We start from the raw sequence: 26,849 nt of genomic DNA on the forward strand, positions 1-26,849 counted from the left end.
TGATGCATAAGACTTAAATTTTGGTTGAAGAACAAGTTTGTATATTCTCTTCACAAAACCACTGACCTAGCGAGAATACAAATACTTTTACTTTTGTACAGAAGTACTTTTCGGCTTACATATGTAGTTAAGCCTTTAAAAACAGCACACTAGCTTAGTGGAAAGCATAGCTTATCGCCAATTCAGAAGTTCACGGTTTTTTATTTAGTCTCTACTTAAATCACTTATTTTCAGCATTTTGGAAATGTCGGTAACATAAAGAAAATAAACAACGAGTACACACAAATACAATAGGAATGTAAAAAAGAGATGAGTATATAAAAATGTTTTCAATGTTTCTGCGTTGTTTTATTTTAATGATCCATGTTTACATTCTTTAACTCTCGTTGTCAATGTTCCAGCAACTCTCGCAGCCAAAATTAAGTCGATGAACTCTGAAAATTGAACTAAATCTGAGTTTTTTTTGCATTTTTCAACTGTCTGAGCGAAAATTAAACGCATAAGCTATAATAATAAAACAAATAATAGTTGTAGTTCTTTCAGAGTTTTATGTTTCTAGGTCCTAATTCTCATTGCACCGTTGCACCACCTTATTTATTTTACTTACTTAATAATTAAAACTGGCTTTAAATAACTAACTAATATTTCTCTAAATGCGTAATTTACAATTGTTGCTAAATCTTCATTGTTCTGGCACCTAACAAGAGTAATTAATTTCACTTCATATTCGAATAATATTACTCCCAAAGTAACACAATGAGAATACCAAAAAATTGTTCATCCACAATTTTGAATTTTCTTTGAACACCTCTGAACAGCATGGTATCCGCCATTTTTTAAAGGTGGACGCCATTTTTTTTTAATGTGGGGAGTATGCACATCTTCTTGCATAAGTATTCGTTCCCCACATTTTTTTTATATGGAGTTAATACATATGCAAGTTTATGTGCAAATCGCAGCTTGTAGGCAAAAAGAGAGCAACCGTCGAAGTTGGTTCTCTCGTTTAGTTTTTTTCTCTCTGCTTTAGCAGTAAAGTTTTAAGCAGTAAAACACAAATTTTATTTTTAACATATAATAAATACATAATTAAAAATATAAGTGGGTCTTATCTATTAACGCAATGTGATTAGTTTTGAATTCGAGGGAATTTCTACAAAAATTTAAAAAAAAATATACCAGGGGGGAAAAGGTCATCGTTTCTACGACCCTCGTTTGTTCCGCCATTGCAATGACGTTTGGTTAAGATTACCAGAAAAGTTTAGAAAGTATCAATGACAAATTCTAGTGAACTCTTAACTATCTACGATTTCTTTGCAGGTTTTTTGTTATGTATTTAAACTTTCACTTTGGTAAACTAGGGCCCGCCTATTTCTTCATCTTAGTTAATTCAAGTAAGGAAATGTGATATACTTTATCAACTATGTATATCTAGCGGAACACTTAAAAATATCTTTAATTGATCTCTTTAAAAATTGTTACTTATAATAACTTAATAATGGGAAAATGTATATGTATCTCTTACTTGTTTTCAAATCCGGATGAAGTCATAATCATATGTAAAATGTCTGCAATTCGTAATTTATTGAATTATGTATTTATAATAACCTTTTTTTTCTCAGTAACATAAATAACAATTTTCTTTTTGCAGCTCTTGAACAGGGGTATCAAATGATGTGACTTATTTCTCTTAAGTCTTTAAAAGAGTTGATCAGAAATTATTGGTCTCATTTATAGTGTACAAATTTCGGCTACAAAGTAAGTGAATACTGATTTTGACGTTTCACAATCAGCTGCTCGGTAAGCACACACGAATTCAAAATGAAATGAATCATTCAGTATTTAAATACAAATATAAATCAATCATATTATATCTTTTACTTGGTTTTATTGAATTTATAAATGAAAACAAAACTATTTAATATGCTGAAAACACAAACGTTTTTTATTTTATATATTTCTGTTTGTCATTAATATGACAGTTCCGGATTGACTAGCTTTTTAGTGCAATTTTGCTAGTTGAATTTTGACTACGTAGTCACTAGCTTTGTGAATGCGCTCCCAATGATAACCAAGCTCCATAATTTAGGTTTTCATTCTAACTTCCTTAAATGGTCTGAGTCCTATTTAACTCTGGAACTTAATTAATGTTTGAATAAATAACTTTACTTCGAATTCAATTGTTAAAATGTTCGCGGTTCCAACTAGGACCTCTTCTCTTTCTCATGTTTGTTAATGATTTTCCGAATTTTTGTATTAATTTGAATGTTCTTAATGTCAAATTACGCTTATTTTGTGTTCATAGAGCTTATTCTCTATTGTATATTATTGTTTAGTAACGGTTTTTATTTAATTCATATTTTTATATTTTTCTAATATACAGATATGGACATTAAAATAGAAACAGTAAACAGCGTTTTCAAAATTAATTTTTTTATTGACTTAAAAAGTTTTTTTTTTAAGTTTGGTCATTTTCTTATTTTCTTTCTAAAATTATCCATTATTTATAGTAAAATTATAACTTAAAATATTTTAAATTCATAAATGTAAAAAAAGGAACACATTATGTGGACATTAAAATAGATACACAGATTTAAAAAAAAAAATTAAATGCAAAGCTATTCTGGATTTAAAAATTATTTAAATTTCTGGTAGCCTGGCCCTTAGCTTTAATTCCAGTGAGACATCTGTTGCACATTGAGTCAAATAATCAGCTGAATCTGTCAATTGAAATATTGTGCCACTCCTGTTGGACCATCGTCCACAGTTTGGCTTTAGTTTTTTATTAAATGTTTTCCAACCGCGCTTTTTAAATCTTCCGCGATTGGGATGTCCACTCCAGTACGCTGGTTTTTTGGTCTTTAAAATACTTTTGAGCAGATTTCTGCTGTGGACAACTTTGAGAGGTACGTTCTCGTTCGCATAAAGCAACATTGTATCCTTCATGATATTCACCTTCATATTTTTATCCATTTTACCCTCAATCAAATGTATTGGTCCAACGCCTTATCAAGAAAATTAACCCCAAAGTATGATACTGCATGCCGCCACAATTCTTTACCGTTTTCTAGATATATTTCGGATTTAGTTCTTTCAATCCACCAAACATTCCTCCACTTTTTGCCTCCTTGCCTGGCAAAAATCCTCGTTTCAAACCCTCCCAGTGGGTGCCGGGCGGTAATGATCACCACAGTTGTTTTGTACGTTGTCAAGATAGAGATCAGCTAAGGTCAGGTTGAATTGCTGAAGTTTCCTACTCCTTAATAGTAGCAAGCTTTAGCAATGCAATTTGACCATAGATATGGGGTCCCTAATTTCAGTGGTGGTATGAGCGTCTTACATAATCCGTGCCGAAGAATGAAAGGCTGGGGGGCAAACCAGTCGCTAACGAGCTCATTCGGATGCCTTGGCAAGGTCCGTTTTATCTTCTGCCTTACCCCGGTATATCGGCTCTGCCGGGGCTGACCTCTCTTTTCCAACCTACTTGTGGGACCAAAATACAATAATTTTTAACAAAATGGACGAAATAGACAAGACGAACGCAGAACCCCTCACAGACTTGGAGGATGAACTCTTGGCCTCCAGCCAGGAGACTTTGAAGGGGAGCTCATTTAGTGCTGGTAGTTCCAGGAAAATTTTCAAATTTTAGGTAGTATTCGAATTGACCACCAGATAATGAGTGCATGTAAAATGGCTGCAATTCAACACAATCTACAAGTCGATAAGAATAGAGCTATTGTTTTTAGGCTTCTGGATGTGGTCAGTTTTTTGGCTAGACAAGAGCTAGCTTCTAGAGGAAATAATGAAAGTGTCGGGTCCCAAAACAGGGGTAATTATCTCGAACTTTTGGAACTTTTGTCCGCTGGAGAAAATCTAATATAAGACCATCTAGAGTCTTCATCATTATTTAAAGGCACGTCCAACAGCATTCAAAATGATTTAATTGAGTCGCTAACTATTGCTGTAAGCAATTTTATCCAGAATGAATTAGATTCATGCCAATTTATTTCAATTCAGGCAGATGAAATTACGGATGTGTCCTGTAGTAGTGAACTTTGTGTTATTCTTAGATTTGTTAAAAATAATAAAGTCATTGAGCGTTTTTCTCGTTTTTTTAATGTTTCAAAAGACAAAACAGCGAAGAGCATAGCTAAAATAATAGAGGATGTTCTTGAACAAAAAAAAATTAAAGAGAAACTGATCAGCCAGACATATGACGGAGACAGTGTAATGGCTGGGCATAAGGGAGGGATTCAGGCTCTAATTAAGGAAATATGTCCAAACACAATTTTTGTGCATTGTTGGGCACACCAACTAAATTTGGTGATGCTTTATGGCTCTAAGCACATAAAAGAAGTCAAATTATTCGTCTGCAAACTTGACTGCATTTCACTCATTTTTTTCTTGCTCCACATCAAGAACGAGTTTGCTAAGGGAAGAAGGGTTTTCTTTGCCCCATCCATCAGAAATAAGATGGAATTAACATTCAAGGGCTGTGCAGACTATAAAAGGTCATACCAATCTGCTTTCTAAGGTATTTTCATTTATAATAGATAGCGACCGTTTTGATAGCGAAACTATTAATGCAGCATTTGGGTTGCAGCGCATTATTAATGATTTTAAATTCATTTTTAACTTATGTCTCTATACAAAAATATTTAGTTTGACTGATCATCTTTTTGACTTACTTCAAAATAAAATTTCCTCTAATATAGCTGTATGCACGAAAGAAGTAAACGGCATCATAGAAAGTTTTAAAAAGACTGAGAACAGACGAAACAATAAATGAGTGCATTCTTGAAGCAAAGAAAATAATCAAGGAGTTGGAAAAAAATGAATCATATGAAATAAGAACTGTGAGGTCACAAAACGAAGAGGTTTCTGTGATGGCATACGAAATTTTGGACTGCATTTTAGTACAACTAGATCTAAGATTCGGTGATCTTAAAGAAATTGTATTCGTAGAATTGTTAGATCAGGACAGATTTGCCAAATATCATACCAAGTTTCCCAACGGTCCCTACCAAGTTCTGCTTAAAAAATATAAACAATATTTTGATGCAGAAAAGTTAAAAAATGAACTGCAAATTATTTATTCCGACACCTCAAAATACCTTAAACCCTTGGATCTGCTAAACTTTCTAATTGAAAACGGCCTTGAAAATGTTTATTCTGAAACTTTTACATTACTAAAGTTGTTTTTGACTATTCCAATTTCAACAGCCTCTAGTGAAAGATCTATGAGTGCACTAAAGAGGTTAAAAACATATTCAAGGAATAGAATGGCAGATTCAATACTAACAAGCTTAGCTCTACTTTCAATTGAAAAAGAATTAGTTAAAGAATTATTGGTTTTAACTGACTTCAAAAACAAAGTAGTCGATATTTTCGCAAAACAAAAGACCAGGCGCATTGAATTAATTTATAAGCAAGTTTATTATTCTTCATTAATAACTTAATATGAAAGAAACAGAAAGAAAAACAAAAACTAAAAAAAAAACTTTAAAAACTTAAAAATAAAGAAAAAAACAAAAAAAAAAACCTTCTTCAATACATCTACCTTGACGTGGTTAGAAGGCTTTAAACCAAATGATGTATGTAAGTGCATGTAGTTTTCTCTCTGGCGAGATGCTCAAGGGGCATAGGGTAATTAAGTGTGCGGACAGGTTTTCTAGAGATTTCCTTAGAGAAAGCATTGCTAAGGTTAGCAATGACTGGGAGGGCTTGAAGCTCAAGCTTATCCCAGCTAAGGACATCCCTAGACAACAGAAGGCTCGCATTTGGTTGCCGCTCATGACCATAAAGCCAAGCGGACAGGACCTGATCCGCGGTCTTCAGAGGCAAAATCCGCTGGTCCTCATGCACGATTGGGCTTTAGTTAAAACAGAAGAACCGCAGAAGACCAGCGCCTCTTCCCTTCTGAGGATTAGCGAGGAGAGTCTAGGGGCTCTTAAAAATGCCTTCCAGTGCAAAATATTTGGGAGTTATACTCGACCCTAAACTAAACTGGAAACTAAATATTGAAGTAAGGGTTAAGAAGCCTGTGTTGCCTTCTTCGCCTGCAGCAAAACTTTCGGCAAAAAGTGGGGACTTCAGTCGAAGATGATTTTATGGACGTACACAGCCGTAGTACGCCCAATCTTAACATATGGTTCGATTGTGTGGTGGCCTGCTCTTAGCAAAGCCTATAATATTAATAAGCTAAAGAAGGTTCAGAGAACAGCTTGCGTGGGCACCACAGGGGCCATGCGTACTTGCCCAACGGACGCCTTAAATACATAGTTTCCTGCAGCGCTATTAGGCTGAAGGAATCAAATAGCTGGTTGTCAAAACCTTATGGTCACAGCAACACTACGGAATTAATTCTCTCAGATATTATCTCGGTAGACACTGACTACTGCACTCCTACTTTGAACCTTAGTTAGGGTTTTAAGGTTATTTTCCCATCGAGAGAAGATTGGGAGGATGACATCGTGTCGATAGGTTTCGACACAACCATCTTTACTGACGGCTCAAAGATGGAGTGCGGAGTTGGTTCTTTGATCTTTTCTGAGTCCCTAAATGTAGCCAAATCCTTTAGGCTTCCTGACTTTGCTAGCATTTTTCAGGCTGAACTGCTGGCAATAAGGGAGGCATGTAAGATACTTAAACAAAACCCAAACCAAAACCGAAATGTGGCTATCTTTACAGACAGTCAAGCAGCTGTCAAAGCCATTAACTCGGCCATATCTTCACCTAAATTGGTCCAGCAATGTCGCGATGAGGTTGCGAACCTGAATATTAACCTCGGTTTCACCCTGATCTGGGTTCCCGACCATAGTGGTATCGTGGGAAATGAACGGGCTGACGAGCTAGCCAGGCAAGGATCGGCCCTTCATAGCTCACTTGTGGAAATGGTTAACATTCCTCTTGGTGCTATGAAGAGTAAAATCTTTTCTATCTACCAAACTGAATCAAACCGAAGGTGGAGCAATTTACCCAATTGCATTATATCTAGGAAGATATGGCCCACCTATAACAAAACCCGTACAAACGATCTTCTATGCAGGCCAAGGCAACACATAGCCAGGATTGTTGCGGTTTGTACCGGACATTGGCCTATAGGAGATCATGCAGAGAAGTTGGGTATCTCTTACAACACCTTTTGCCGTAGTTGTAGTGACCAAAGAGAAAGTGAAACCATAATCAATTTCCTCTGCAAATGTCCTGCTGAATGAATGAAATGCTTTGGAAAACCATTCTTTCAAGAACTCGATGAGCTATCTGAGACAAAGATTAGAGACCTAATCTTTTTTCTCAATGCGACAAAATGGCTCTAACATAATCGCTATGAAACTTCTCTATCAATCTATCCCTTTCAATCAAAGGTCAAACGAGTTTTTGGTATCAAAACGACGCGGCGCACTACAGCGCTAATTGGATCTCATGCTAGGTTGCTTTGAGATCGCCATTTCTACCTACCTACCTTTTGCCTCCTTTTGGAGGCATTGTTGCGATCCTTCTGTACAAGTTAGCTTTAACAAGTCTTCTATGAACAATGTTTTTTTTTATTTCTCTTGAAGACTTGTAAGGGTATTTTTTTTTTGAGGCGCAAATTATCTTTCAGTTTTCTCTTGGGGTTGTTTTGCTTGGTTTTCTCAGCTGTTTTTTTGCTCAATTGGTCAAATTGCTCTTGCAATCAACTTGAGAGATGTGCCCACTATTCTGGCTATTTTCCCTTACTTCGTAGACCTAAAATGACAGCTTTCTCTTCTAGATAACAATGCTAACTACGACCAATGTTTTCTTTAGAATTAACTATAATATTATTAAAATAATTTAATGTTACTTTCTAAATTGAACTATTCTCTCATAAAAGTAAAAACAAAATATTAAAAACTAATATTTTTGAATCTAGTTAAATTTTAAGGTCAGTGTTTCAATGTTTTCTATTTTAATGTCCAATAAAAACACAGTTTTATCTAAGGAACGCTTCATCTCCACACATAAGAGAGTCTAACCTTTTTTTGATAACAATTAAAACAACAACTGTATCTGTGTCTATTTCTATCTGTATGTAGTAATAATATTTAATATTTGTATGATGTAATCTATAAGAGCTTTGTCTCTGTTTGATAAAAAGCCTTAACATGCATCCAAAATAAATTGGTTATTGTAGGTTTTAATTTAGTTCTGTTTTCATTTTTACTTACGATCTCAATTATCAAAACCTTACAACTGCAGCTAAAATCAGAATCAAAACTTTTTTTTTTCAATATATTTCAATATTACAATACAGTTTAATTTGACAAATCATTTTTTTTAGCTTATAATGATATTTTATAATTACATATTTGTTATTTTTTACTTACAATTAATGTTAATTATATAAAGTAAAGATACAAAATTTCCAAGCATAATAATTATATCTACATTAAGTTCCTATATTATTTATATATTTCATAATATTAATTTAAGTAAAAATTAACATCAAAAAGTGTGTAACTAAAGAACATAAAAAAAATAAAATAATTTAAAAAAAAAAAACTTGAAATGTGGTTAATTCTCCTTTAAGATTTTCGAGTTTGTTCTTTACTATTTTTTTATAATTTTGGTAGAAGTCCAAAACAGCTAACAAGCGACAAAATTTGAAGATTTATAGGCTATAATGTTGGTTTTAACAACAAATTTGCATTGATGCGAATTACATGGTTTGTAATAGGTATGTAGGTATACGAATAAGTTATATTTTTGACCCCCGCGAATTAAAACATTTTTTTTTTTTTACTAAGCTCGAATGTCATCTTAATTTATCTATAATGAAATAAACAAGTTGGGTGGCACAAAAGTCCGTTGAGAACTAGGGCCTAGTCACTTACAACTCTCAACCATTTCTGTGGGCGAGTACTGCTTTTAGGGAAACCTTCAGTTTAAAGCTAAATCCAAACGGCTTATTTGAGAAAACACTTTTCATGACAAGAGTAACTCTTGGAGAATTTGTCAATTCCTCGCAAGAGGCAGTACCCGTGAAAAAAAACTTTAGATGGCATAGGCAGGAATTGAAACGAAGACCTCTGGCATGACAGTCCAACACGTTACCCATCATGGTACTTAATTTATCTATTTCATCAATTTTTTGAAAAATACCTATTGAAAAATCAAAAAACATACGGTGTTTTTGAGGTTTTTGAAAACAACTTTATTTTTTTGGAACCCCGAGCTCAACAGTTTTGGTGAATGAAACCAGTTTGAATCCCTTACGAAAAGTAAAAGACCAGGTGGGTTATTCAATCAAGATTTGTAGCCGCTATTCATTTTTTTAGTTTGTAGGAGTGAACTTTTTTGATCTTTTATGCAGTTTTGAAAAGCCTTATAACCGAGGTTAAATAAATATTGGTTAAGTTTAATTTTAGACATTATTTGTGTATTTAGTCAATATATTTTTCGAAATTGATGTGACAGCTCATAGAACAGTTTTTATAACGTTTTCAGTTTGTGTAATGTAATACATATAAGTTCTAAGGACTAAAAAAAGTTAGAACTAGCAACTAATTTTTAAGGTAAGAGTTGTAAATTAGCTGAATAATAAACGTGGCGTTGCTTTCCATACGGTGTTTGTGATTTTTTACGAGTATATCTAAAGATTATCAAGTATCAGTTACTTAGGAATAAGCTAAAATGCATCTTTCACAAATAGTGGACGAAATAATAGTAAAACAACATATACACGGTATTTGTCATAATGTGTGTACCTAACACTACATTCTCTGAAGTGTATGATTAGGTGATAGCGATTATTTAAAAAAATGTTACATCAAGAAGAAAGTTCACTTTAAAAGTATGAAAACACAACGGCAATACCTTGAAATGCAAGGTAGGTATACCTAGATGCTTAATTCTTAACATTGCTGAAAAAAACTTATCCGAGAATTAACAAAAATTCATAATCGTTCTCAAAATTTTAAATATCATTAAACATTTCTATAGCCAAAAGAGAATGACTCATGTAACATCTGCTCAAATATTTAAATTCTAGAGCCCATTGAAAGAAACCGCCTGGTGAAGAGTAAATGGGCAGGTTCAGACGACATAAGGGACTTGAAAGTAAGGCAAGTTTCTAGTATCTGATTGGCCAGCTGCCTGGAAAGTTAGCCAAGTGGTCAAGAAAAATGGGCGCATTCACAAAGCTAGTGACTACGTAGTCAAAATTGTGAATGCGAAATTGCACTTAAAGCTAGTCAATCCGGAACTGTCGTATTAATGACAAATACAAATATATAAAATAAGAAAAATTTGTGTTTTCAGTACTTTAAATAGTTTTTCTTTCTTTTTAAATTCAATAAAACCAAATAGAAGATATAATATGATTGGTTTATATTTGTATTTAAATACCGAAAGATTCATTTCATTTTGAATTCGTGTGTCCTTACCGAGCAACTGATTGTGAAACGTCAAAACCAGTGTGCACTAACTTTGTAGCCGAATTGTTTACACTACGTCGGAGGGAAAATTTCAACTACTTTTGTAGTTAGATTTAGCCAATCAGAATCGCTTGACTACGTATCCACTAGCTTTGTGAATGCGACCAATCTCCCTTACTATCAAGTCAACTCAACTTATGTCAAAATGACAATTGATCATGTTTTTTTCATCCAACTAAAAGCTGAACTTTATTACTGAATGATTTGTTTATTTTCTGCACAACTTCATTTAATGCTTCCTGTAAAAAGGTTCCTTTCTTTATAATACAAAATACAATTCGTGATGGACTTTAGCTTGCCTGAGAAGTGTTTTGTAGGCAACAATGATTTTGGTAGTTTTTGTACTATAAACTTGTAGTAGAGGTTTGTGAAGTTAAGTTCTGAATTTGAAATTCATGACACTTGTCAAAGTAACTAGTTGCCTTGGTCAAAATTTACGTTCAAACAATGAAGTTGACTGCAAATGAAGTCCCTTATGTTGTCTGAACCTGCCCAATGTGTAAGATTCCACAATTGTCATTATTGTATCGATTTGCGGGCATAGACAATTTTGTACATGACAATTTTGAACTTAATTAATTACAATCAGAATTCTTTCCAAACGCTGCAAATTCTAACCCAAGTTCATTACTCTACTGTGCCTCTCATTTTTAATTTTTTCAAACTCTCATAAAAATATAAATCAACCTATAGAAATTTTAAATAATTTTAAATTAGTTTACAATTGTTTCTTATATATTAAGCTACACACAATATTGCTTTTTGTAAATTTTCTAACATTAATACAATTTTGTTTGATTTTTTATTTTGTTTAAATTTCTTATTACAATTGGTTATACAAATTTAGTATAAAATTTTAAAATGCTTCATGACTTTATTTTGTATAGCTTTAAGTATATATTTGTTTCTTTTAAAATACAACTACACCCAAACAAGTTATGTTAGGGTTTCTATGAAACATGAGGTAGACATTTTGTTTCAAAATATTGTTTTCAATGCAAATCAATAGTTTTCATAATGTATGATCGAATAAAATGTTTTTTGATGGAAAACCGCGATGCCCAGGTGGATTATTACTAAACATGATTTTTATTCTGAGGTATATTTGAAATAATTTTTAAAACTTTTCTCAAGAATTAAAAAATGATTTTAGTATTACCAAGGTGTTAAAAATGAATGCCATAAATCAGCAATTCTTAGGAGATGGGACTTTTCTTTATAAGAAATATACAAATCTTTTGAACGTCTGCTAGGATGGACTCCACATGATTGGTTATTTTATACACTTTGGCGCTTAGAATTGTGTCATGAAGTATATGAGCTTTATGCATACAATTTAATACAAATACCTTTAATTTGTTCATCATTTCCCATCCTTGGCAAGAACCCTTTAAAATAAATTAGTTTCGATTTTTCAAACGTCGTAGGGAAACCTTTAAAATTATGCTGTTAAAGGGTTTTATAGTACTTTTTTGTACTTATTTTAATGGAGTTCATGTGTGATTTGAAAACTTTGATAACAATGCCTTTTTTATGCTTACAAAACTTGTTCAAAAATATTTTTGTTAGTGGATAAGGTTCACTAATTGCGTTATATTTGAATTATAACACATACTTATCACTTGCACTTTAAGTGTAATCTAAGACTTATTTGATGTATGATCAGGTCCCCTGCTTCTCTTAAGACGTTCGGACTTTCGGCCAGATTCTTAATGCAGTATATACATAAAAACATACTATGGGTTCAAGTTAATATAATGTACCAAACTTCGTTTTGAAAAGTTTTGTCGACATCGTATATAATATGTAGGCAGGAGTTTTGGTTAAATATAATTGATTTATGAGGACAAAAAAAGAATGTTTAAAAATAATAACTTTTCATTCAATTTGAATGTGTCTTGATTTTTCGTTCATGCTTTATTAAACCTTTGATAAACATTTTAAAACAACACCAAACAAAATAGGAGCATACAGCATACTCATTCTGGGCAGTGAATGGTCATCGAACTTTTATGAGGCTTTAATTTTAAACAAATTTACAGTTCATGAATTTTCTAACAATTAATTGCTTCCAGTAAAAATGCAATTCATCATCTTTTATACAATAATAATAATCAGTCAATTAGTTTGGCAGTGATAATTTACTGTGTTCATATTGTTTAGTAGATAATTTGTTTGTTATCTTTAAATTTTCTCAAGAAGTACATAATTTCGTTCGTAATTCATTCAAATCAATAAATTACATTATACCCATTGGTCTGGACATACATACATATTTTACAGCACAAATAAATGAATTTTACATTTCGAAGCTATCATGAATTAAAATAAGCAATATAACAAAATCTGAAGTTAATAATAAAATGTATTGTGTATATTCCAATAGTCTATATTATATGTATATGCTACATAGTTTTGTAATTTTGATTGCAATTTTTGACTATGAAGTCGTTAAATTGTGTTTTAAAAGCATTTTCTTCATTTCTGTTTAGGTAAGCTTAACAGATAAATACCATTTTTCTGTTTAAAGCTTAAGTGTATTTTAAACTTTCTTATTCTTTGATACACCTAGAATACAATATTTAAATACACACCATGATCCATTTGGTCTAATGTAAAAATTTGTATTTTCTTGATTTTTATATTTTTGTTAATATGTCGTTATAATATAAAAATAATATTTTATATCATTATTATATTCTAACACTTAAGAAAATTGCACTTTTTCACAGCCACACATTTCAAGGCCTGTTATTTAACTTGCTTTAAATTTATATTATACTTATTACTAAGATTGTACATACATACATATGTATAAATATTTATATAATTATATAATAACATAACATTTGTTTTAAAACAAAATAAAGTAAAACCAAAAAGGGCATATTACTCTTAACATAAATAATGTCCATTATTTTTCAAACTCATATTTAAAACCTGCACACAAGATATCAAAAGTTTATTAATTTTTAAGAAAATACTATTGATATAACAAAAGTACTAAGTTATTAATTATTTTAAATGTTAGAACATTTGTTTATAACTCTGTTTTTATAAATATTTGAATGGATTTTTTTTAGCTATGTTTTTTTAGATAAAACAATTATTAAAGCACAAAGTGTTGAAAACAAGCTTAAACTTTTGACAATCAAAATAATATTTATGCAAAATGTTTGAATTCAAAAACTAAAAATAAATTCTGCAGGTCGACCTTAGATCAAAATGTTGTAATAATGTTTTCTTAAAACATACAATTTTGATTTTTGATGCGCACTTACCACAAATTGGTTTTGAAAATAACGACCATTCTAATGTTAACCTCCAAACTTACATAAATACAACATACTATGCACAAAAACTACGTTTTTAAGCTGTTTTCTACATCTTCATTTAAATTGAAAGACTGTTTAATTTGGAGTTAATAAAATTGAAGGTAAAGTTAAAGAAAACTTTGAAATAAAATTTGTTGACAATTTTTAAACGTCTGGTTAACTTAGATGTGCAAAGTCAGAGTCCATAAGGAATTAATGTCAATAACATATGGGGCATAGAGTTACCAAGTACTTTTGAATATTATGTATGTTTAGTAATAGGTTTTTATGCAATCTAGTGAAATTTAAACTTTTTCTTCTAGATATTCCAGACACTTTAAGCTTAAGCACGTTAAGACTTTCTAAAAGATCTAATTCTGTATTTTAATTTCTGATGAATGAAAAAGCGGGCTACGAAACAAGTATTGGTCTTAACAATAATGACTACGGATACAAAAAATAATCGATTTATGGACGCAGACAAAATCAACATACAAAACAAACAAATACAATATTTTTTAGACATTTTTGTTTTAAAGTAATTGTAACAATTTAACATATAAAATTATAAAATTGTTTTAATGAAAGAACAATGAAATCATATTTAACCATGTTGAAATAAAATACAAAGCGTGGCTAAGCTTAATAATATAATTTGCTTAGCTTTGTCGGTTTAACTTTTGATCAGTAATTTTTTTTAAATACAAAGATGATTTATGAGGTTAAGAAATAAATTAATTAACTTAAAATTACATTTCATACTGATCCAGGAGTACGTATCAGAGGCGCTGCATCTTCGCTATAATTAACTTCGTTTTTATCTGGCAATCGGGAAGCATTCTGGATTCCACCTAAAATGTTCTTTTGGGAAAAAGTTAAAGTTATGATTCTGAAAAAAAGAGAAATTTACTTAGACTTGAAATCAAAATCAGCAGAACTTTGAATATGAAACGTCAGAGTTGTACTTTGTTAGTGTTGTTTGTTACTTTGTGCGTAGTGATTTCGGGGACTTCGGAACTTTGCCTAACATCGAACATTGGAAATTCGAATATTGTCGAAAATATCCTATAGAATTTTTGTACGTGGGGATCGAAGTTTTAAAGGGACTTTGGATTTGAATACAATATTGATCTTACATCATCTTTTCTATCAATTTTTATAATTGTGTGCGTGTTAAGTAAAAGTTTTTCATTAATTTATCGAATCACCATTTTGGATGTAAACAGCTAATTTGAAGATACAAAAAGTGTAGAAAATAGAAAGCAATTCAGCGGCGAATGAAGTTAAGCGAAACGTACTTTAAGGATAAGTAATACATGAAAAAGTTAAAAAAAAAACACTTAGGACTCCTAATATAATAATCAAAGCGATCTCCACATACATAGTTAAGGTAGGGTAGGTCCAATAGATCCAATTTTGTATCACAGCGGACCAATAACGGGTTTATTTAAGTATATTGTTTTCTATTCAGCCAATACACTAACCTGACCTAATCAGGTTTGTACATAATTGCCAAATGTAATCTTCTTTTTTTACTCTGCATTCATTTCAATATTTCCCAAGCATTTGTATTCATTAGGCCACTCTCGCTGAGGTTTTTTAAGTGGGACAAAACATTTCAGATGATTGCTGGCTTGGAGCGAAATTTGAGAATGTTACTAAGGAGACCATTTCGCAAGAGTTCCATTTTGCCAGCTGTTAATGAAATACTTAAAATAATTCGTCTATTTAATATTGGAAAGGTCAAGAAATTAGACTAGAACATCAGATTCATAGAGTTGCAATTATGTATTGTCTCTTGCTTATCTCTCGCGTAGAAAAATAATCGGAGGACCTCTTCTTACAAGTATTCTTCCGATTAGTTGTTCGGAATTTTATTCCAACAGTTTTTGATGACCCCTCGGGAAATTGTGTTGAAATTGCGTGCAATTATTTGATTGGATTTATACATTTTAAAACAAATTTGCACTCACTTTTTAAAATGTAGCTATTGGGCAGGTTCAGGGATTTGAAATTAAGGCAAGAAATGTTCCTAGTTTGAAATTAATGATACCTGAAAAATTAACTTGCTTCTTGGTCTAATTTAGTGTCCAAAGAATGCAGTTAACCATAGACACTCTATATGAAGTGTCTTCGCAGTTAGTTGCAAACCAAGTCCCTTATGTTGTCTGAACCTGTCCATTGATGCGAGGAGTACACTTTGTGGATATCTAGGTACATAATTTCTTTTTTCTTTAGTGATGTCAAATGATTGATGATTGCAATGTTTTAAGTATCAATACTAAAGAACGATATCTTTTAATAGCCTAGCCTGCAGATTTAAAAAAAAATAATTAGGAGTTATGATCTTTCAGTAATGTTGAAAAACATCTTTTTGTAACTATAATCACATAATTTAACATATTAGAAAACTTAAGTTACAGGTTTACAAAACTATACTCTTCAATTTCTTTTTCTTACACTTGAAGAGATAAAGAAAATGCCCAAAAAATTATCCATATATTTTTCTATATACATTACTTATAAAAGTATTTTTATATTTGTATTTAACTTAATTTTTGAAGATACTTGTTTCAGGATATTTACTTTCATGGTCATGTAGATAGGGAAAGTTCGCGAAAAGACAACTTAGAAGTCAAATACAAACCAGAATAAACTGATGAAAAACGTAACATAATACAAAAAAACATAATTTAATGTGTTGTTCGTTCAAGAAAAAAGTGTTAGTGTTTTTCATGATTTTCTTTTTATATATTTATCCGATTCAAAAAATTATATACAAAATCGTATAATAACTAAATATAAAGTGTTTTTGTTTAATGAAAATATTAAAATTTACTACAAAGCTAAGCAAATATTAATAATATAATGTTTATATTATGTTCAAACTTTATTATTTTATTTAAATGATGATTTTTATATTTTAATTTTAATATAAGAGGAACTGAAATGTCCAAAAAATATTTGTACTAAAATGAAATGGTTAAATATTTTGTTTTATAAGAAAAAAAATGCAAATAAAATGATAGAACCAGAAAACTAATTCATTTGAATTTGTAATTGTCTACATAAATTTAGGATTTTTTAAATTATTTTTTTTTAAACTAGTTTTTTTTAGTCTCTCGATTTAAGTCTAAACAATTTTTTTTTTCAAAGGTGGGGTTTTAATTTAAAGGTCTTTTCTTTATGAGATATTTTTATTTGTATTTAAAATCCAAGCAAGCTCTTTTAAATTATTCTACATTTCAATTGTTGTTTATTTTAATGAGAAAACACTATTTAAACGTTATCGGAAACCTTTATATATTGAAGTTTTAATTCAATATTCGCAATGTGCCTAGTTTAAAATTCAACACCCTGAGAAAGGTTAATTGTTGGAAACAAGAAACTGTAGTTATTATTTTATATCGTATGATATTTTAATTGTCTCTAGGTCTATGGACACCTAACATAACGTGCATAGTGTTTTTCAATAGTTTCAGAGTTCTAATCTAAAAGATGAATAAATAAATAAAGATTGTTACTTTTGTTCATGTTAAGGTAGGTTTCTAATATCATCTTTCAAAAAATTGACTTCCTGTTAAATGCTTGAATAGAATGCAAACGCAGGAACATCTGAAAACACATCGTCTGTTTGAATTTTCGTAGCATCGAATGTTTAAAAAAAATCAATTGATCGACAAGCAATCGATAACGTTATTAATAAAATAAGTTTTGCACACAACGAATATTTGTTTAAAATATTTTAATAATTCATTTTTTTTTTAGTTTTCGGATACATTGGCACTGGTATAAGTTCATTTCCATCTTCTTCGACATTATTTATTATTACCGTGTTTTATTTTTAAGTGGTCTCGTAAAATGGAAGTATTTACAAAAATTGTATTTGCAAATAGGTTCTTTTTTTAAATTAAAGCAATGTATGTAAAGTATGAGAAATAAACAAACACAAAAATTAGGGAAACTGAAAGCACCACGAACCCTTATTAATGTATATAAATTCAAAGGCTGCGTTTAATCTCATATTGGATAATCTATCCTGGATATGTGGATTTTTAGATACCTTATTTAATAATTTGGATACCTAAATTGAGATAGCTGGCAACAAATAAGAACAACATTTTAATATTTGAAATTTATTTTCGAGTTCCTTTAAATTTAACCATATGTTGAATCAGCTTTGGTGTCAGATACCCACATATAACGGAAATTCTTGGATACCTTTTTTATTTCCTAGCTATTTTGGGTCACGTTAAATACTAACAAAAGGGTATCCGGATACCCTTTCTGTTTGAGATTGAGCGCAGCCAATGTCACAAAGCAACGTTTGCTGAAGATGCAGTTGCATGCGAGGTCCACAGCTCTACTTTACATATTTATAACTTTGCAGCATTTTTGACATTTTAAAATCGTACTAATGAAAAACCTATTCACAGGTTAACAGCTTCCTTTTTTATATAAAAGTGTCCATTACATTGCAAAAACGCATTTCTTTTATTATTTTTGCAATTTGATTTCAAAAAAATTAACTATAATCTTAAAAAGTCTTGCTTGAATTAAAAATAATAACAGACCTTGTTCTCTTTATTTTGTTTTAAACTAAGCACTAGATTTTTAGTACCAAAAAATAATTATAATACACAGTATTTATTAAATTCAAACATTTTAGAAAATCGTTTTTATATAGTTTGCATAATTACGTTGTTGATTTTGGCAGTGGGTTGGTAGTGTAGGGTTTTCAATATACATATACATATTTCCTCATACTTCTCTCTTTATCATTTAACTTAACTCATATTATCAATTTGATGTTTTGTTTGTTAAAAGTTCAAATAAGTTGATTAGTAAGTAAAAAATACACTTAACTACTAGGCTAAATGCATTGTTTCTTTTTATACACCAAAAGTAGTATAATATTAAACAAGTAAAATCTTGACACGCATATCTAGTTGAACAGACATAAAATTATTATTATATTATTAAACGGTTCTTATATGTACATATAAAGGAAAATAATAATCGCCTAGACTTAAACATATTTTGTAAAAATATAATATTATAATACAAATAATAAAAAAAATCTTATGTGTACATATAAGGAAAAATAATAATCGTCTAGACTTAATTATAATTTTGTAAAGTTATAATATTATATTACAAAAAATTCCACTAAACGTATTTTATGTTTGTGTATTACACAGTTTTTATTATTTTAACTAAAATTAAGCAAAACTAAACTAAATCATTGAAGCTAATTTCGCTTACCAATGTTTATAGGTAGTTTTCGACTTAAGTTAATAATTAAGCAAACATATTGATATTACAATATTGAAACTGACAGTTTCTTATCGTGTAAAGAGTGTTTTTTAAATTGCAATCCAACTCTAATATTCACAATATTTGAAATTTGTATTTATGTATGTATGTACACACATATTTTGACCATAATTTGTTTTATTTTGTTACAATTTTGAGTACGAAAAGAAAAACTAAACAGTAATACTAATTGTAATGTTTTTACTCATTAATTTTTGCTTCTTATTTTATACTTAGTTACTATTTATGTACAATATATGTTTGTTTTTTTTTTTTTTTTTTTAAATGTTGTTGCATTATACATATTAAACGATTTAAGGTCACGATGGTTGTATCGTTTTTGGTTGCTTGCGCGATTGCTTTTGTCTCAGTTCTATTTGTGGAAACTTTAAAGGAAGATTACTTATACTAGATAAGCCAAAGCTACTACTTCGACTCGTATCATCTGCTGTATCTTCAGAGGGTGTCGATGACGATTGACTATAGTTGTAAGTTGATGTAGAATCCTGCGAGTTTTGTCGACTTAGTGAATGAAAACTTTGAAATAAATTTGGTGAGTGTGGGAGACGATATGCAGATCTTAATAAAGATTCAATGTTTGTTTTCTCTCTCGGTTGCATTCGATTGATTGGAAGTGTTTTAATGTAAGGAATATTACTTTCTGGGAGCCATTCATTGGCGATTCTTAAAAAAAAATTAAATATATAAAAATGAGTTTTATTTTGTTTTGTTTGTTTAAATGTTATTATTACATATTTGGTGGTGCCCATTCAACAAAACATTCGCAAATTCCGTTTGGATTTTTGCGACGCATCGTAATTTGCCCTCGAAATGTTATACAATTTTTTCCATTTGTAAGTGTGCTTATTTGGCGAAGTCGGTGATGCAGTCCTTCCATGATTCTGGCATCGAAAAAATCAAACATACGAGCTGTGAACATAAAAAATTAGACGTTAGGAATTTTTGAAGGACTATAAAACGTGTTGCTTGAGGAGCGTAATATGATAGTTCTAGTTTTAGCTTACTATTTTTTGCTGAAATTGACCTAAATGAAATAAGTTTATGATTATTTTCTACTGGCATGCATAATTTTATCAATCGTGTGATAAAAATTCTGCAGATATTTTTGTTGAGGTTTCCTATTAGTTGTGTACTTGTGTACCAAAAATTATCAATTGGATTTTTATGATTTAAAAAACGTAAATTATTTAGTTTACATGAAAAATGTAAAACCGCAAAGTCTTAATGTACAATGTACATAGTTGAAATGTGTTATTTATTGTTGTGTTTTTATATTCGGTATACTCTATCGTTGATCTTAAAAACATTGTTTATAAATTGAAATTTCTTTTTTTTACGACATCAATTTTTTATGGATTTTGCTTGAGTTAAATAACTCACTTTTCGCATTTATCATAAAAAAAAAACTAAACTCTATCTGAACATCTACAAAAATGTACGAAATCATTTTAAGAATGTTTTAGCTGAAGAAATAGATAGGTCTCTTCTTCATTAGTCATATATAAAACAAAGGTTTTAAAAGTTATCGTATTAAGTTAAATAACAACCTACTCGAAAATTTAAACGTGTGTTTTAATCCTTCGCTTTGAGGCTAAACTTAAGTACTTAGTTTTTTCTTACCTGAAAATGGCTGTCTTCGGTAGCGTAACTTCTTTCCATTTTTTCTCAATAGCTTTGGCACTGGAGGATCTGAAGTTCTTTTATTTGTACTGTCTTTGTTTTCGGTGGCAGTAAAATGTCCATTAACATGTTTCTGAAGCGCCAACTATTAGTAAAAAACAAAATGTAAATATCAGTAGTTATGAAATGATTCTTTTTCTTATTTAATTATTACCTGGGATCCAAATCTTAGCCCACATCCATCTACAATGCACTTGAATGGCTTTGTTCCTCCATGAGATAGCACATGTCGCTCCAACCATCGCCTCGAGCAAGATTCCCTTCCATAAACTTTGCATCCTAACCACAAGCAGGCAAATGGTCCTGTTTGCGTGTTCACATGATGTGTTTGCATGTGATCTAACAACTTTGAATTACTATCGTGCTTCTTATTGCACTTATCCCAATAGCATACGCCATCATGGCGACGCATTCCCTTTGGACCATAACGATGGCCAGACTCATGTTTGGCAGGGAAGCGGATCGTTTTAGGTTGAGACAGTATCGGACTAATTGCACACTTTGGCAGACAATCATTGTCAGCTAAAGCAATGTCAACGGTGGGGGAAAGCTTGCTTATAATAGAAAAAGTATCAGCGGATGACGTCTCTTTAATGTTTACTGACGTCTCTGATTCCTCTGTCTTTTGATCAATTTCAAGCCTTGGACTTTCGGCTGAGATCAACGACGAAGAAGTAATAGAATACTCTGGCAAAGAGGGTGGTGAGTCTTTGATGCTCTCTTCAGATATTGTGGTATTGGAGGTGTTTTCTGCTGAGAGCAATGAAGAAGATTCCATACACACTGTATGAGTTATATCATTTTCTTCTTGTTCCCCTTGGCATATCTCTTCATTTGATTGATTACGTGTGGAGGAGGGAGGAGTCAAAGTTGTCTCATTCTTCGAGTTCTTCAGTATGTCAAAAATATCTTCATTTGTGTGTTGCTCTTCTTTCTTTGTTGTAAGAGAAGGATATATTAGAGCAGGAGGTGATTTAAGAGGCGCTAATACTGAAGGTGCTGCCAGAATTAGTGGCGTAGAATCTAGCCACGCTTTCTTTGTATTTGCATTTTCTGAGACAGTTCTTTTAGCTTTTGCAATGCTTTCCTGCTGTCCACCATTTAACTCGTATGGCTTTGCTGAACCATGTGACTTTGAGCCACAACTGCTGACAATTGGATTTCCCGATGATATTGTCACCAGTGGTGGTGGCTGCGTGGCAGAAACTTGATGAATCGAGGATGTAAAAGAGGCATTGCCAGCCTTAACTATTGCTAATTTGCTAAACGCACTTGATGGTACTGCTAAAGGAGGTATATTAGTCTGCTGCTGCAGTAGTGGGATTTGGGGATCAAGTGGTGCAATCTGCTCTGATTTGTATTGCTGCATTTGTTGCTGTTGATGGGGGCTGAAAATGGAGCTCAAACCAGGCATCACAGCACCTTGAATAGGTTGAAGGGCGGGTATTTGTTGTGGTTGAATGGCCACAGCATGTTTACCTGTGCCAGCCATCATTGCTGGTAGTGAGGTGGCATTTAGTAGCAACCCAGTAGTAGTTGCCATAAATATTGGTTGGGAATTATGCAGGCGATGGTTGTGTGCAGATGCTGATTGTTGTTGTTGCTGCGTATGAAATTGGTTAGAGAACATTTCCTGCAAGCTAGTGGCAGTGATTGAGGAGGTATTTTTGTTGTTTGACGCATGCTGTTGCTGATCCGTAGCTATAGCCGAATTGGTCATGGTTGCTGTATTTATTGATTGATTTCCAGTATCGGAGCTTAAAGTTGCTATAGGAGTCCCAGTTGCGGGTGGCGAATGTGTATATTGGTGTAATTTAAAGACAGTTCCATTAAGAATGTATTGGGCAGAAGCACCAGGATGATGATGATGGTTACCACGGGCATCTGTTAATTGACTAACATTGGCTGCAATAAGATTTGGAATTTGGACTAGATTCGGCATCATCGGTATCTGGTATAGTGAGGGGCCAGTTGGAATTTTTGAAGATTGAGAAGTGTTGTTGTTCGATTGAGTTTTTCCAACTGTCATTTGCTGTTGCTGTGGTGAAGTGGGCACCAATTGGGGAGGTTGATTCGATTGCGGAATATGTATGGCAGTAAGGAGTACAGCAGGTTGCTGCTGCTGAGCCGGTGTAATGGGAGCCTTTAAGGGAGAAGGGACAGACTGTTCATGTCTTTGTCTACTTTCCGCTGTACGCGGTGCTATAGCCACGTGCTTCTTTGGAGATTTGTCTGTAAAATGAGACAACGGTGGAGCTGCTGTAGTTTTGCGAAGATTCGGTGCGACTTGAGCTATTTTCGTAGGTTTGCTACGTTCGATTTTTTTTAAGGCCGGTGGCAGTGATGGTAGTTTGGTAGAAGCATTCATTGCTGTTGCTGCTGTTCGCTCTTGTTCTTCACGCATTTGTGAATTAAGGAGACTAAAATACTTATTTAAACTACAGCTCGTAGTTTTAACTGCCGGAGCAGTATTAATGGACGAAAAAGATGATGATGATACTACGGCTGTTACAGTGACCGAAGGTGAAAGGGTTGATATTGCAGATGAGGATGGCAAAATGTGTGACAGAGTGCTGTCTTTTTTAAGGCCGCTCTGGTGTATTTGTGCTTTCATTTGTGATTTAAAATAGCCAGTTATTTTAGTTTGTGATTCTTCCATAGCGGCAGCTTTCAGTCTTTTGTTATTCGATACAATCTGTGGCGGCTGTGATGCATTACCGTTAGCATTAACACCGCCGGCAGCCATGCTATTATCTTTTGAATTGCCATTTAATGTGCGTGTCTTCTTGGCACCACCATCTATTGGTGTTGATGATGTTTGAGAATGCCGTTTATTGCTATTCTTGTTGTTGTTTAAAGTTAAAAAATTATTCTTTGGACTGCTACTGCTTCCCATTTCGCTGATAATGTTTGTTCTCGTGCCAACACCACCATTCTGTGTAGTCCATGGCCAGATGTGTTGGTTTAGTTTGTGTAATGGTGATGATGGTTGTGATTTTGTAAGTTTCGGTTGTTGTTGATTTTTGTTTTGTGACTGTTTTTGTTGTTGCTTGCTGCCTTTTAGAACATTTTGTACTGGGGTTGCAGCAGATGTTGTAGGTGATTTTCCAGCGTTACCGTTTGTTGTTGCAAGTATTGTTTGAGGTGGCATTATGATTGACTTTTGAACTAATTCATCGCCTAATGAGGCTGTGCTGTATGGTGATCCAGGATCAGACACATCACTAGAAGCGGTACTTGAATCTGTGCAACTGAGTGAAGTCGCAACACCGCTAAAATTAAACAAAAAAGGATTTTTTATTAAATAAGAATATAATCTTGAATAAAGTTCAAAGTTTTTCAACAAGAAGTAATGCAATAAATATTAATTGAGAAAAATTGATTCTTTTTTTAGCTGAATAACTCAAACAGCTTCAATAAAATTATATAAAAGCTAAAAATACCAAACTGAATTCAAATTCAATTCATAACCGATAAAAAGAAGTGTTGGTTTTTGTATTGTAGCACAGTCATACATATCCATACTCAAGTCTTTTTGTATTTCCATTTCTCTAGAGGCAAACACCTCACACCTTGACCACATATAAGTATTTAACCAATATTTCTGTTCAAGGTTCAAAATGTACCCTTACAATTCAGGAATATCTTAAATTTTATGATTGGAAATTCCAATTTTACAAATATCCTTCTATTGTCTGAAGGTTAGTCTTTTTCTTAAGTAAAATAGATTTTTAGGTTTAGAATTCAGAGTAGCGGCATGGTTGCATGAGATGAGATATGACTTTTATTTATAAATAAATTAGGTACCACAACATCTCGTAGAGAATCAGTGTCTAGTGAGTTACAACCATCAACCGTTCCGTTCCTATAATTGTCAGACATACTGCTAATTTAAGGAAACACGTTTCATGAAAATGTTTAAAGGTTTTTTCAATTCCTCGCGAGAGGGTCTTCAGTGAGGGATCGAATCCTTTGGTATGATAGTTCTAGCATATCACGACTACCACATGTTGATATATTACACAAATATAAAATTCTGAACTTAAATCTCCATTTTGTAAGGCCTTATAAAAAAACCCTTTAGATTGTAATGAAGTTTTGTATATGTAGGTATATTTTTTTTATGTTTTATTATTATCAACAGAAGGTAAGTACAATAAACTATGATAAGTGCTTCGCTTAAATACCTAACCCGCATAAAATCCTTTTTTTTAAGGAATCGGAGATATTTTTTGCTTTGAGGTAGTTCTCCGATCAGCATGTCGGAAATTCTTTATGAGAAAATTAAACGCATGTCATTTAGATGCGATGCTTTGCGAATTTGCGATTAAGTACTTGTAATGGTTATATTTTTGACAGATACAAACACATTTTCTCTCACTTCCTCCGACAAGTTCTTCTTGCGGAAACTCCCTTCGGAGACCTAGGATTTATTTGTGTTTAATCTGCTCCAAAACAAAAGCAAACGAATTTTATTCAAGCGTTTTTCTTGAATCTGGAAGAGAATAGAAAGATAAGAAGAATATAGTAGAATTAGAAGATAAGAATTTGTTTAGAAGATAAGTTACGCCAAGTCATATACTTCGGGTATATTGCTGCGTTTACATTTTTGTTTCACTTCAAATGGAAACATAAGACATACATAATATGTTTGAAAATAGGGAGGGGACTTTCGTCAATAGTTTAGAATTAAAAATCGGTGCATCTTATAACATTTTTTTAAAACAATAGCGCAATATAATTGAAAAATTTACTTTTCATGAACAATGAATTACAATATTTCAACGATATTTTATGGGTAAAACCGAAATGTTCATTATTTTGTAACAAATTATCGAAAGTAAATTTTCGCTACCTCGAAAGTTGAGTTTCAGACAAAGAATGCGTTAAGGAGAAAAATACCCTCCGAATAATCATAAAAAGTGTTAATGCAGATGTGAAAGTCTATCAATTATTATAACTTATTTTTGAAAAAAAAAAAATATGTATCAATACTATCAACTTTTTCATCGATTCTTGACTTAATTTTCTACCCTTTAAACGTTCTATAGAAACATGCAAACATTTGTACACATTATTTTACAAAATAATTTTGAATGCCTGGTTAATTACTACAAAAAAATCTCAACTACCATTAAATCAACTCTATGTTTTTCAAAATACCAGATGAATTTTTTATTTTTTAATTCAACTGATTCATAAATCTTTTAAATCTTCTAATTTTGTATTATTTAATATTTATTTATAATTAACAGGCACATAAGTTATTAATAACCTTAAGAATTTTCAAAGTTTAAACACAGTAAGAGCTTTTTGAAAATATGGAAGGATTAAAGAGGAGATACTAGTGCACATTGGTTTTGAAGTTTTGTATATCAAAATGATAGGGAAAAACAGAGTTGGGCTAAGCATTCTACATTCTCAATGTGCGGTTAAAAAAAGAATCTCTATACTTGACAGCACGTCCGAAATTGACCTAAAGGTTAAACTGATGAGCATCCCTGCAAGTGCGAGTATTGCAACTAAATTGTATTGGCTAATTCGACAGAATACTGTTTGTAAAAATAACGGTAAAACAACGAAAGGCATAAAACATTGGGCAGGTTCAGGCGACATAAGGGACTCGAAAGTAAGGCAAGTTCCTAGTATTTGATTGGCCAGCTGCCAAAAAATTGCCTCATTGGAAAGTTGACTCGAAAGTTAGCAAGAATAATCTCCCTAACTATCAACTCAAGTGAACTTATGTCACATGACAATTGATGAAGTTTTTTTTTAATTCAACTGAAAGCTGAACTTTATTACTCCATGAATTATTTATTTTCTGCACAATTTCATTTAATCTTTTGTTCCTTGTCAAATTGGAAGAGAAATAACTAATATTTCTCAACAATACAAAATACAAACCATGATGGATTTGTAGCTTGACTGAGGAGTGTTTTGTAGACAAAATTGTTTTTGTACAATGAACTGAAGGTAGAACGGCTAGTGAAGTAAAGGTTCAAGTTTAAAGATTATGACAGTTGAAAAACTAACTAGTTGCCTTGGTCAAAATGTACGTTCA

General features: G+C 31.9%; 1 protein-coding gene and 1 long non-coding RNA gene across 2 annotated transcripts in view; one reads left to right on the plus strand and one right to left on the minus strand.

The window, feature by feature from the left end:
* The first annotated feature begins 850 nt into the window (after positions 1–850).
* Positions 851–1,792, plus strand: LOC129949128 (uncharacterized). Its single transcript, XR_008782005.1, has 3 exons — positions 851–1,265; positions 1,318–1,591; positions 1,649–1,792. It is a non-coding gene; the product is annotated as an uncharacterized LOC129949128 (long non-coding RNA).
* A 7,400-nt stretch (positions 1,793–9,192) lies between these two features.
* The window catches only part of LOC129949117 (zinc finger protein jing), a 132,938-nt gene continuing 115,281 nt past the window's right edge, over positions 9,193–26,849 (minus strand). The window contains exons 2-5 of the mRNA XM_056060381.1: positions 20,943–24,060; positions 20,729–20,873; positions 19,840–20,017; positions 9,193–19,771 (exon numbers count right to left, since the gene is read on the minus strand). Of these exons, the coding sequence (XP_055916356.1) occupies positions 19,408–19,771; positions 19,840–20,017; positions 20,729–20,873; positions 20,943–24,060 (3,805 nt within the window). The 3' untranslated portion in view covers positions 9,193–19,407. The remainder of the gene's footprint in view (positions 19,772–19,839; positions 20,018–20,728; positions 20,874–20,942; positions 24,061–26,849) is intronic.

This window comes from Eupeodes corollae, chromosome 3 (genome assembly GCF_945859685.1).
Source record: "Eupeodes corollae chromosome 3, idEupCoro1.1, whole genome shotgun sequence".
NCBI lineage: Eukaryota > Metazoa > Arthropoda > Insecta > Diptera > Syrphidae > Eupeodes > Eupeodes corollae.